Genomic DNA, 13,002 nt, shown 5'->3' on the forward strand with positions numbered 1-13,002 from the left:
ACTATCAACTAACAGCTTCACGTTGCTAGCGTCTGATTCACAGGTAATCCACTTGATAGCTAAGTTCAAAACATAACAACATGCCTCTTTCCCTTGAATGCCGAGCGATTGCCTGCAACAATACTTGATCAACAGCTCTTTGGCTTCCTCAGCCATGTTGGCTGCAATTACATGTAAAATTTGCTGCTCAACATTAACGTAAGACAATGATGAAGCCATGTCAATTGTCAAAGCTTTGAGTTGAAAAAGAATCGTGCCTTTTGGCAGTTTTAATTTTGATTATCTGGTGGTGTATGGTTTCTAGGTTTCTACCTAGTTCAAGTATCAATGTTCCTATTTATCATGACGTAAGATTAATCGAAATCCATAGTTATGCTCTGACATACGTATTTATCCTATTGTAATCCTTAGTTTCCCGGTGTGCCTGGTAAAATCAATTGTGACATTAATATTTAATAATATTTTTACAAAACTTATTTTATGGCCAGAAAAACTATCAAAACTGTTATTTTTGATCACCATTTGCACATGCAAAGAGCAATCATGTCTAAGCAAAGTCTCATGGTTATTTGTATCATGCAGTCATGCAAAAATACTTAAGTACACACATTCTCATGGGTATACTGGCTAATATTTTTAACAAAAAGAGGTAGCAGTGTTCACCACTTTATCCAAATTTCAAACAAATATTGCTTGACTCCCCTTTTCTAACCTAACAATCCGACCCCTAAACCTACCCCCCTTGCTTAATGGGTGAAAATGTTACTGCTGTTGTTTCATTGTCATTTGACATTTTTCTTTTCATTTGTTATATACACATCCATAAAAATAAACTGAATTTCATCGGTACAAATGTATAATTTTTCATTTTCATGGTAACAATTCCATGAATTTTTGCATACAAAGAATCAGAACGCTATCTATAGTTAATTTTAACTTCAGGTTATTTCCTAAAAAAATGCACAGTTTTTCAAAGGTAATAAATTAATGTTCAAAGCTTCATTCATTGTATACGTAAAAGAAAAATCAATTGATACATTGGCACTTTTTATAATCTTGCAAAGAACTATCTTTCCCATAAGATAAGATTAAATACACCAAACTAAAAAACTCAAATTTATTGACACTGACTTTATTAATCTCTTTGTGCAACCATTCTAGTTTCAGACTGTTAGCTATTCCTTTATAGAACAAACAATAAATAGAGTTTTTATGAATGAACATATTTGTATTGCATAAGAAAGATGCATAATATTTGAGTGTCAATAAAAATACTATTGCACAATGTTTTGTAAACATATATATGCCTTAATACACATAAACTCTTTTCAAAATAGTGCAATGAACTACCTTTGCCAAAGGCCAAGATTTAATACACATAGTTCTGGCATTTGAACAATTTGATTGAGACCAGTTTTGGTCACTTTGGTGCAACCATATAAATCAATACTTGTAACATTACGAAGGTTCTCTGCAATGTATGATAAGCCTGTGTCAGTAACATTAATGCATTGGCCAAGATTCAAGACACGAATATCTTGTAAATTCCTAGCAATAGCATGTAGCCCTTCATCTGTTATACAACATGATCCAAGCTCTAAATGCTTCAAGTTATAAAGACTATGAGCAATGTGTATCAATGAATCATCACTAATTCTGTCACAGAAGCTGACATCAAGACTTGTTAAAAATGAGCAACCATACGCTAGAGTTGATACACCTTCATCACCAATATTATCACAAGATCTGAGATTAATCTTCTTCAAACATTTGAGTGACGCCAAATGGGCAAGACCAATATCACGAACACCACAACAAAACTCAGATTTAAAACCTCCAACTTTTGTAAACCTCTTGCAATATTACTTAAAGCAACATCTGTAATTTTCTGACAATCTTGAAGTGAAAGGTTATTAAGATCCATATTTCCCGCAACAGACTCCGTTAAACCAGAAATGTGAGCGATACCAAGATCGGAAACATGTCGGCAACTACGAATATTAAGATTTTTCAGACACATCAGTCCTTCAGCGCAAAACCTTAAAGCGTCATTTGTAATGTTACAACAACCACCAAGATCTAGTACTTCAAGGTTGCTGATGAAACGAGAAATTATTTCGACACTGACATCGGTCACTTGCTTACAAAGACTAACATTGAGAACTGTCAAAGTTGACATGGTCGTCACAAAAGCCTCGCTTATACAACCATCTGTAACATTATAACATCCCTTCAAGTTTAAGCATTCAATGTTATTCATATTATGAACTAAATGTTTCAGATCATCTTTCAAACTTAGAACTTGTATTTTACGAATCCCTCGGGCAACTAAAGATGGAAATAATTGCTGTGTGGAGGGTCGAAAATGAAGTCTTGCTTCGATTGATCTCCACACACATTTCGCATAAGCAGCGACACGCCATTTTTGACAGACTTGAGAAACGCGCCCTTTATCACGTAAATCCAAGTAGCGAAATATAATGGTCAAGATCTCGGGAAACAAGCTGTTTATAGACGTCCTATTTCTTTCTCTTTTGTCGCAAATCACAGCACGAGAAACCTTCTTCCATTCCATTTTCGCGACTCTCTTTGTAATCGTTCTAATGCATTTCACATGTGGTAAAGAAACACGTGATGGCATTGCCTGCGTTTTATTGGTTAAATTTGTTACTAACTATCGGATTACTGTCCACTCAATATATCATATATATATTATAAATATGAAGTTATCACAAAATTATATAATAGCGATAATGCGTCCAGATTTCAGTTTTAATTGAGTTGATGGTCTACACAGTTTCATATCTATTCTTCCTTTCAATGCTAACAAAAACTCAAGGTCAATGCAATATATTTTCATACTGTTTTACTGCTGAAATTTGCTCGGGCACAGTGCCGAAGGGGGTGGGGTGACCTCCCCACTTTTCCCTAATACAAAGTTTTTGCTAACATTTATAAATTTTAGTTCAACTTGAGGCACATCAAGACGTACTAAATTTAGTGAATATAAGTCGTAGCAAAAACACACTCCTAAAAACACAATCTTGTAAACTCATGATTCGAGATATAAAAGCAAGAGACAAGATTTAAAGCAATATTTCGACTTTATTTCAAAGTCATTATCAAGCTAAGTGATTATTTACAAGCTTGTGTGATGTTAAATAGTTGTTACAAGGAAATGACGTAAGGAATGAAAAGAAAGAAACGAGATGAAAGGAGGTGTTACTCTCGGTGGAATCTACGTTGTTTGTTCTTTCTTTTCAGTTGCTTAATATTTTTCCATTGGACAAGTTAAGGATAAACGTTTGTATTCTTACATTTACAAAGAAATGCAAGGTCAAGTTCAAGCTTAATAAGTCGTCGTAAAGATCGCTGATGTTGAATGGCAAGCTTGTGGGTAGATGGGTCGTTCTTTTGGAGATTTGTCCAAAATCCTTTTCCAGCCGATAAGTTCAAAGAATAAAAGAAAGAATATTTATAACATATATAAGATATGTTTCTTTTGAAATTGTCGGCTGGAAAAGGGTAAGTCATAGCCCCCCCCCCCAAGTTCTATTTCGTCGCGCCGTCCCTGTGCTGCATTGTTTTTGTTGTATGAAAAGAACCGGAATTGAAGAACGATAAAAAGGTTTTTTCGTCTCTACTTTTTGCCTTGCGGTTATCTTTTGACGTGCGTAAACGTCGACGGACGTCGAATTGAAAGTCGAGTTCCCACCAATTGTGACGTAAGCGTAGATAGCAGGGACATGTTTTGCAAATTTGATGCATGGTTGAAATGACAGAGATGAAAACCAATCTTTATAGGCAAGCTTTACATGTCAATTAATTACAAACAGTAAACGTATTTGATCATGGATTATTAAGTTTTTTCAATAGCCCAATTTCAAATACATTTAAAAAAATTCAGAAATAAAAAGTTTTCTCTCAAAATTCGTTATGCTTTATAGCTATTACAGTCTGTTGAGAGCATTTTCATCTCGTAACATTAGTGCATTTGAGTTGGTTGTCCTATAACTCAGATGTTAGACCTAGAATGGAAATATCATCATCAAAATGTCAGAAAATAAAATAAACCTACACCTTTTAATTGTCATCTGTCCCATTTAATGTCTGAATATATGACGATACTGGTAAAATAAGTTGAAAAATCTATCGTCATGTTGGCATCTTCCATACCTTTGATTCTTATGAGATTGAAAAGCGATAAATGATATGTAACGTTTGAATGGAGAAAAGTATTTGATATAACATATAACTGATGTGCAACCAACCTTATGAAATGAGACATGAATTGTTCAATTTATGTCGGAGTCATTGATCATAGACTCATATGTTTTCTGTTCGCGTTCCTCAATTATTTCATTTTGCTCAAAAACAAATTTACGTAAAAATTAGTCTATGAAATGACAACATGATGTTTTGGTGTAAATAAACATGGTTGAGATTGTGAATAATTATAAAATAAAGAATGGTTTTTATCGACAGTACAGTTAGATAAATATGTTTCACATAATAACATGGCCCTTCAGATTCAGAGTGAAAACATTACACCCATTTCTTTGAATTTTCCCACAAAGTATCTTACAAAAATCAGTTTATACTTTAGTTGTTTAGTATAAAAAATAAATAACACAATTGAACTGTGAAGTTGAGGTTCTGCTTTTTAATTCCATAACTCTGAGTATAATAGATGTATAGTTGACATTTCATTTTACGTAAAACACGTTTTTATGATATTGATGTATCTTCTAATGTTTTGTATAGATCAACCCATGTTGAAAAAAATATGTAGCAGAAATATATGGATGCTTCTTTGCTTCTCTTATAAAAAAATTTCTCAAAGTGTCGAGTGATTTTGTTTCATCAAAAATTTCTCTAGGAATTTTTATGAATTTCTTATGAAAAATGTGTTCTGTTCGGATTTTTAGCTGAAGATTTTTGTAATATGAATCGGAAGAATGTCAAAAATATAAAAATAGATCTTAATTTTTCTTAACTTGGAGAACTGTTGAACTTTAAAGACCCGTTTGCTAAGGTTTCAAAGCAAGATTTAAAGGACAAAATCTTTTCAATTGAATAGTCTGAGTCTTTAAGCATTTTTTTCATATGGTGTTGATTATGAAAGAAAATTTCTTGTTTTTTAACGGAAGTTTCCAGCGACTATAAAAACGTTTTAAACATGTGTGGAACAGATTAACAGAGGGTTGCTGACCAGGGAACGTCATTTATCATCTTTAATTAAAAGAAAAGAAACCAGGGTGTTTTTCTGCTTAGCTTGACAATTTAATGAGAAAATATTCACTGATTTTTAATATGAAATCATTAACGATAGAAACAGGGGGAAAAATGTTAGTTCGACATTGGATGGTGATTTTAATGATATTCTTAGCCCGGTAAGTCGTGTACATTTTCATTATAATTGATTCGATTGGTGTTCCAGATTTATTTGCTAAGATCCACAAAATGTTATACATACTATAAACGTAACGAAGAAACGTGCGCATTTTATGCTAATGTACAATTTTTCACTTCTTTAATTTGTCGAGAAAGAACTGGTTTGCCAACAAGATTATTTCATTCGTATGTTAGAATTGATAAAAATCTTTAGTTTCTTTACCCATGCTAATGGAAGTAGGAAGCAATCAGTTTGATACTTTGAGGTTGTTTAATGTTATAATTTTGCTTTAGGCTATTTAGGTGTAATCTTTGTTTGAAAAATTCTCATAACTTTGCAGGAAAATGAGACTAGGAGTCATGAACTGTTCTATCACTTAACAATATTTCTTCAAGTAAAGTAATATCAACATGTAATGTTCATTAACAATTAACAGCTAAAATATATTACACCTCTCGTTTGAAGTAAAAAGCCATTGAATGTAAATGTTAATCTTGCAAACATTAAACTGACACACACATAAAAATAAAATGCAATGTACATAAGAAATTGGAAAGGCAAACTTATTGTTTTCATAAAGTGATGAAAAGATGTACTTAACAGCTTAATACATAAAAATATCAGAACAATTGTTTTATGTATAATTTTTCTCGCAAACTTACAAATGTAAGAAGATTATATCATATTTAAGTCAATTATTTCACTCCTTTGGCAACATCTACAAATACACAGTGAGGTTTCTTCATGCCAGTTTTGTGTCTTCAAGTAATAGAGCAAACATAATCACTCAGTGGGTGGGTCTTAACTTGTCTACGTATTACAGACAAATCTCTATAAAAATATCCGCGAGAATCTAGAAATGAGAATTGTCAGGATCTGGTGATATTTTGTCGTCTTCGATGTTTTTTATGTATCTATTAATTATAAGATAATAACAACCCTTAGCTCATTTACCCTTATTATTTTGTCCTGAAATAAAGATCAATAATTCCATTGAGATATTCCATCAGTTCTTGTCTCTTGCTTTTTAGAAATAGTCTTTTTGGTTATTTCTGAAAGTATGTTGTTCTAAGAATATTTTTGTTGGATTATCTTGTTGTTTTGACCTCTCCTTCGGCCTATTATCAAAAATATTATATATTATATTCACCACTTGGATTGTGGCAATAAAACTGAATAGTAATACAAAATGTTTCCGTTTAACAAATACCCTTATCCTCAATGCCCCCTAAAAATTCTGTATAATGTCTTCTCTGGAGTATTTTTATCATGGAAACTGATATAGACTGCGTGAGTCTGCGTTGATTTCATATTGAAGAGCTAATATTTTAGTACAGAACAGTAGCTAAAATAACAGTTTCTGTCAAGTCGATTTATTTGTATCTAATTCATTGCAATAGAAGACAGATTTCAGATGCATCGATAAAATCACCTTTTCAGCAAAATGTATATAAGTTTGAACACCGGTCGATGGAACGCATCAACACCGGTAAATCATATACTTCTATACCCAGTAATGAATAAAAGACGTATCAAATAAGTCACGTGTAACCGATTCAAAAGACTTTTTCATGTTGAAGTTGAACTAGTGATAAGATAATAAAACTATAAATGGCATTTTTACAGCATAAATGAATCTGTTAAATAAACAAAGATACAGCATCAAAACGTGTGTACTATGCATTTAATATAGATATAACTTTTTGAGGACTTGTTGTCATTGTTAATGAAGCCATATAAAATTTCAAAACAATAAAATTTTTACAGTTTTACCTACTGTAACGAGATACTGACGATTCAAAAAGTATTGACAAGTTTCACGCACTTGTTTTTCATGTGTTTTTTTTGTCTTTCCTCTTTTGCAAAAAATATAACAATTGGATTACGAATTTCCGCTAGTCGAAAGGGAAATTGCTCATACAAAAATCGCCACGTGGTACTTTGAGCCATAAATATTATATGCGGTTGTATAGTCTTCCACTAACCGTACAAATTAACTGTGTCGCTTCATATTACTGGTACTATCACAAATGCAATGGTTTGTTCTTTAAACGACAATTACAGATAATTCATAGCAATGAAGAAGCAAACTGCGTGATGATGGACCATTGACAAAAAATATTTCCACTAATTTTTATCATTCTCTTTCTTCATAAAAGATTATTCTATAACATTTAAAATGCACTAATTAGTGTATCATCGTCGTGATTGAAACCTATCAAGTAGTGTTTCGTTTCTATTTTAGAAGAGAAAGCCAAGTGAAAAGCGCCATAGTTACAACAGTAGCAAGTAATAACTTTAGGTAAATATATTGTTCTATTTATGTTGAGTTGAGAGCTTAAACAACGCTAAAATCCGGTAAATTAAAGACTATATTTATATATATATATGTGGAAGTTTTGTTTATTTTACGTGTGTGTGTGTTTGCACATATCAACTTACACTCTATGCACGAGAACAAGTTAGCATTTGAACTTTAGAACACACCTAAATCTACAGGAAATACACAATGACTTTAGAAAAAAACAAGATCCCGTGATAAACATTTCACTATCATTCATTTTCTTAGACTGAGAAAGAAAGCAAAGTATAAACATATTTTGTGATTTTCCTTAAATTCGCTAATGGTGCTTCAAAATTTAGATTTTATATTTAAGTAGCTAAGAACATAAAAGAAACAGCATTTATTTTCATCAAGACTCAACTGAATTTCATTATTTATATTTTTTAAATTAGCTAAGTTTCTTAACACATATAACTTTATCAAATTTTTTTGTGCACACTTTTCAAAATTTATTAAAACTCGTTATTCGTTCATAAAATCAAATTCTTACAGCCGGTTTTTCCTGCGTTTATGCGTTATTGTCTGTATTATTCATTTAGACAATCGTAGCTATCACAAAATAAGGTTTTCGTTTGCACTTTTCTTTACTACACATTTCTACTTTCCGCACTGCCCTGACAACACGTTTTAGATGAAAAGATTGTGAATAAATAAGTCAAAACGTGGATAGTGGTAACAATTTGTTTAAGTAATCATTATAGCTATTTATGTAAGAAGGTTCTGTTTATTGTGGATGTTTCTTTGTAAATACAGACACTGGATTATACAAACATCAAACTGACGTAACATAAGGGAAAAATATTTACATGAAAAATAGGACAGGACGATGTAGCTTTAATTTGACCAGTAACAGCAGATTAAGAAAAGGAAGAATGTTTGTTAGAGTTCCTTATTTATTGTTGTTACGGTAATAGCATAAATAAGGAAAATAAGTTACAAGAAAAGGAAGAGGTTTTCTAAAGCATTTCAACCACATCATCAAACAACATGTTTTTCAATTGAGTCAGGAAACTGTGTATGAATCAGCCAGAAGTTGCATTATTGTCGCTTGCCTAGCATGGGGGAGTTCTTATTCACCATACGCAAAAAGGTGATTTAAATACGATTGAGCCAATCAGATTCGCGAATAAACAAAAAGAAAATTGAAAACTTTGTTAATTGAATTGGACATAGAAGAAGGCGGCATTGAGCTAGTGACATTGTTACAAAATAATAAAGTATAAAATATTCATTACGTCAAGCAACGACAATATACACAGGAGTCGTAAAGTAAAGCGAGCACATCAGTAATGTTCATTTTAATTATTGCTTTCATCGCTCTTTGTGTGGGATTAGAAGCAAAATCGAATATGTTGTATGTCTTTTTTGTATTAAGTTTATCTTTTTTAATTTTACGATGTGTTATTATTTTTCATCAAAGTATTATGTTTTATTATTTTTGAAACTTGTAGCGTCGATAGACCATCGCCAACTTTTAGCGCACAGCTTATATGTAGCTTGTTCTCGGATTTTACTCCTGAGCAAACCAATTTCTGCATGAAATACCCACAAGAGACGGCGATGATTTCTTCCGGAATCGAAAATGGTCTACGGGAATGTGAAGAACAGTTCAAGAACCAAAGATGGAACTGTACATTAACATATCCAGATTCAGGCTTAGCAAGTTTTGGACAAAACAGAGCTATTCGTAAGTTTTTCATACATTGGTTACTTTTGCTATATTATAAGTCTAATCTTGTTAACAACACTTCACTATTGGCTTCACTATTGGCTATTAATGTGTTTTATTAGAAACCACTCAAGTAGTTCTTTTATAAGCGCATAGTGACTTCGTTTTTAACATCAATATACATCATAGAGACATGTCAGTTATCCATTATACATTCTCTTAATCAATATGAGTGATCATTTTGTAACATTAAAACAAATATGAAAGTCCCACGCTTTAACTACCAATTCAAAATATCATCAATATAATTCTGTATTTAATACAACACTCAGCCATTTAAATTAATAGCATGATAAGACATAATAAAGAAAGAAAGATAACCTGATTTTTAGAGTAATGACACTGATTCTTTTTCGAAATTAAATTCATTTTTAGACAACTCAATAGATATTTAGTACATTAACTTCAAACATACGAAGTGTTCAAAGTATATGTAACCATTTATCGATTTTATAACCAATTCCTATGAAAATATTTATGTTCTACTTTGATTACTTAAGTCACAGGAAAAACTTAAACTCAATATAATCCCATTTCCGTCAAAAAGTATTTTTCTCGTCGTTATAATACTCATGATTTCACTTCACTTTAGAAAAACATCACACACACGTGTCTGATTAAGTAACTATAAAGATTACTTTTCTACTACCTTATTGCTATACTGTTTCCATGTTAAAACAATTTCTATATTTTTTATAAGTGATTTATTCATATATTTCTATGCGTTATAGAGGGAACAAAAGAGGCAGCGTTTGTGACCGCCATTGTGGCCGCTGGAGTCACACATGCTGTTTCAGTTGCTTGTGCAAGAAGAAATATCTCGACTTGTCAATGTGTCCGAAATCGATCAAGCCTACGACGTTCTTGGTTAGACCAAGGATGTCACAGTAACATTGGACATGGTATGGACATCTCGAAAACTTTTCTTAATGGATTTCGCGGCTCATTTAATAGAACACACGAACTACAAATGCGCCTAAACAGAGAAACAGGACGTTTGGTAAGCATATGTACTCCGTCTATTAGTCCGAAGCTTAATTGCAACAGTTTGATTAATTAGAAAATCATTGACTTGCCGCTTATCAAATCTTAATTACATAAACTATTCCGATTGACCGACAAATCCAATGATGAATTCACAGTTAAATAATCATAACTGGCGTCAATGAAAGTTTTTAACTCGAGATATGAATGACTATATCAGATATTTTTCTTGTTTCAATAACAAACATCTGTTGGAAATACGACAATATTCATTGGAAGCTTATAAGACTTGCTATAAAAACAAAAAGTTAGGGTGACAGAAAATGATAAAGATTGTTAACTATTGACTCAGTAAGCCTTAAAGGCTTTATACGCTTCTTGCCGACAGGAAAATATTGTTAGCAAAATAATGTGCGCCTCATTGAAAACTTGACATGTGTATTTAATCAAAGATTAAATGTTTCATGTTGTCAATTGAACTTTGAGTTCAACGTTAAGTTCATACACTTCGTTCTTTAGTATATTTTGTGCCTATTTTTCAATCTTTGTTAGTGCATAACTATTGTAAATAATTAAGATGAAAGCAACAAAAAATTACGACTCAATGATTAAAAGAGAAGCGAATTGTGGGGCCCTTGTAAAAAACTTTGATAAAGACATGCGATTGTTTTTTTTGTGTAAAAGCTCTTGATGTGTAAAAGTTTCCTGGCATTCCTAGCAATTTCTAATTTTTTTAAGTTTCGTGACAAATAATCAGGTACTATGTGAAATATTGGCCATTTATGCCACTCCTGATTCCTGACATGTTTAAACATTGATTGCTTTGGCGATAAGCTTATAATACCGACATATTGTAACGAGCATTTGCTGGTCCCACTGACTTAAAAAAAATAGAAAGAAATCAAAATTGTTACTTTGAATTCATATTTTCCAACACATCAGTGTTTCCACATTCCTTGGCAACATGCATCTATTTTCCCAGACATTTTTATTTTCAAATGTTTATTCCAGCTGTATGACAAGGACTAGCTGAATGGGACGACACATTGCGATAATAAAGTTAAATCAGAGCAGACTGTTTTTATTTGAAGATAAAAAGTACTAGGAATCGTGCGTCAACGCACCATGAAGCCTTAATTGAGCACCATGAGTGCATGAGACTTTCGTCAAAAGCCTGTGATGGTAAACATCATATGTTTCCAGGGACTTTGTGAGCGTGCATGACAATGGCACCATAAAAATCAATTCTCTGTTTTACTCTATATACTTGTTACCATCGAGCACAATTATAATCTACGAAAACTTTTTGTCTATTCCTTGAAGTATCATTAGCGTCACTGTCACTGATATAAATTTCATAGATTTTTTATCTCGTTATCTTTATCATATACATATTTATATACTTATAAAATAAACACAATGAAGTGCATGCAGTGATTGGTCTAGAGTCGTGTTTGCATTAGCCTGTGCAAGACACATCTTAGCTCAACCAATCAAATCAATCAAAACAATCAATCAGTCAAAGAGATATTTGCAAATCGATCATGAATACATTTTTTGAGCATGTGCAACCCTCACCTTTGGTCTCAGGCTCGCACTGATGACTGATCTGCTCTCGAGTTCTCCCAAAGGTCTCCTCGGTTTGCATAAGTCTGCGCAAACACAGTAAACATCTTTTATTTCTTAAATGTTGTGTATCTTAATTTTAGGCAGTTCAGGAAAGTGCCAGTGAAAGGTGTAAGTGTTATGGTATTAGTGGAGCTTGTACTTCAAAAACATGTTGGTTTGCATTACCATCGACATTTAAAAGAGTTAGTCGATTTCTCAAGGCAAAATATGACAGTGCAATTCATGTTGAAATAGTCTGCACTGACACAAGAGAAGGAAAAGTGCCTACAGCCTTAATTCTTCCGGGAACCAACTTTGCGAAGCCACCAAAAAAAGAACTGGTCTTTGTAGACAAATCGCCAACTTATTGTGATCCACTTGTAGGTAAAGGAGTTGCTGGTACTAAAGGCAGAATTTGCGATCATTTATCGAACGCTTCAAATGGTTGTAAAGAATTATGTTGTGGAAGAGGATACAATAAGATTGTGAATACAAAACACAATGTAAATGTCAATTTTACTGGTGTTGTAAAGTAAAATGTGAAACCTGTCGGAAAAAACGTGAAATTACAGTTTGTAAATAAAAGTATTTGTAAAAAAATGATAAGTAATTTATCTATTAAATGTCTGATATAATCAGAATCAACTGCATAAGCAGTGTAGCGGCAAAGAGCGATTGAAGATAAATAGCATTGAAAACATTGCAGATATTAATCGTAAAATAAAATATATTTTATATAAGCTTTTTAACAGACACATATGTGGTTATTTAATCTCCAGCAGAAGCAAAATGTAAAACGAACGATGAATTTACTGTTCCAAAACAGCCAAGATATTATAGGTATTAAAAAAATACTTAAAATACCTGTACAAGATTCTTTGCTATATTACTATAAAATCATTTTGTTGGGACAATCAACTTACCAACAGACTCTAGTAGCTA

At 32.3% G+C, this 13,002-nt stretch overlaps 2 protein-coding genes across 2 annotated transcripts; one reads left to right on the forward strand and one right to left on the reverse strand.

The window, feature by feature from the left end:
* Nucleotides 1–1,103: 1,103 nt before the first annotated feature.
* On the reverse strand, nt 1,104–2,603 carry LOC124446445 (F-box/LRR-repeat protein 14-like). Its single transcript, XM_046997293.1, is given in 2 exon segments — nt 1,104–1,822; nt 1,825–2,603. Coding segments are annotated over 2 exon segments (1,227 nt in total). The 5' UTR covers nt 2,576–2,603; the 3' UTR covers nt 1,104–1,346.
* A 2,602-nt stretch (nt 2,604–5,205) lies between these two features.
* Nucleotides 5,206–12,929, forward strand: LOC124446446 (protein Wnt-7b-like). Its single transcript, XM_046997294.1, has 5 exons — nt 5,206–5,393; nt 7,641–7,697; nt 9,191–9,426; nt 10,200–10,468; nt 12,162–12,929. Exons 1-5 carry the CDS (start codon nt 5,287–5,289, stop codon nt 12,594–12,596), a joined length of 1,104 nt encoding a protein of 367 aa, XP_046853250.1. The 5' UTR covers nt 5,206–5,286; the 3' UTR covers nt 12,597–12,929.
* Nucleotides 12,930–13,002: the final 73 nt, after the last annotated feature.

This window comes from Xenia sp. Carnegie-2017, unplaced genomic scaffold (assembly GCF_021976095.1).
Source record: "Xenia sp. Carnegie-2017 unplaced genomic scaffold, XeniaSp_v1 HiC_scaffold_22, whole genome shotgun sequence".
Classification (NCBI taxonomy): Eukaryota; Metazoa; Cnidaria; class Anthozoa; order Malacalcyonacea; family Xeniidae; genus Xenia; species Xenia sp. Carnegie-2017.

Coding starts and splice junctions, on each gene's coding strand:
- LOC124446446 (XM_046997294.1), top strand. CDS start 5,287: ATGAGAAAATATTCACTGATTTTTAATATGAAATCATTAACGATAGAA. Junction 7,698..9,190: donor GTAGCAAGTAATAACTTTAG/GTAAATATATTG, acceptor TGAAACTTGTAG/CGTCGATAGACCATCGCCAA. Junction 9,427..10,199: donor TGGACAAAACAGAGCTATTC/GTAAGTTTTTCA, acceptor TATGCGTTATAG/AGGGAACAAAAGAGGCAGCG.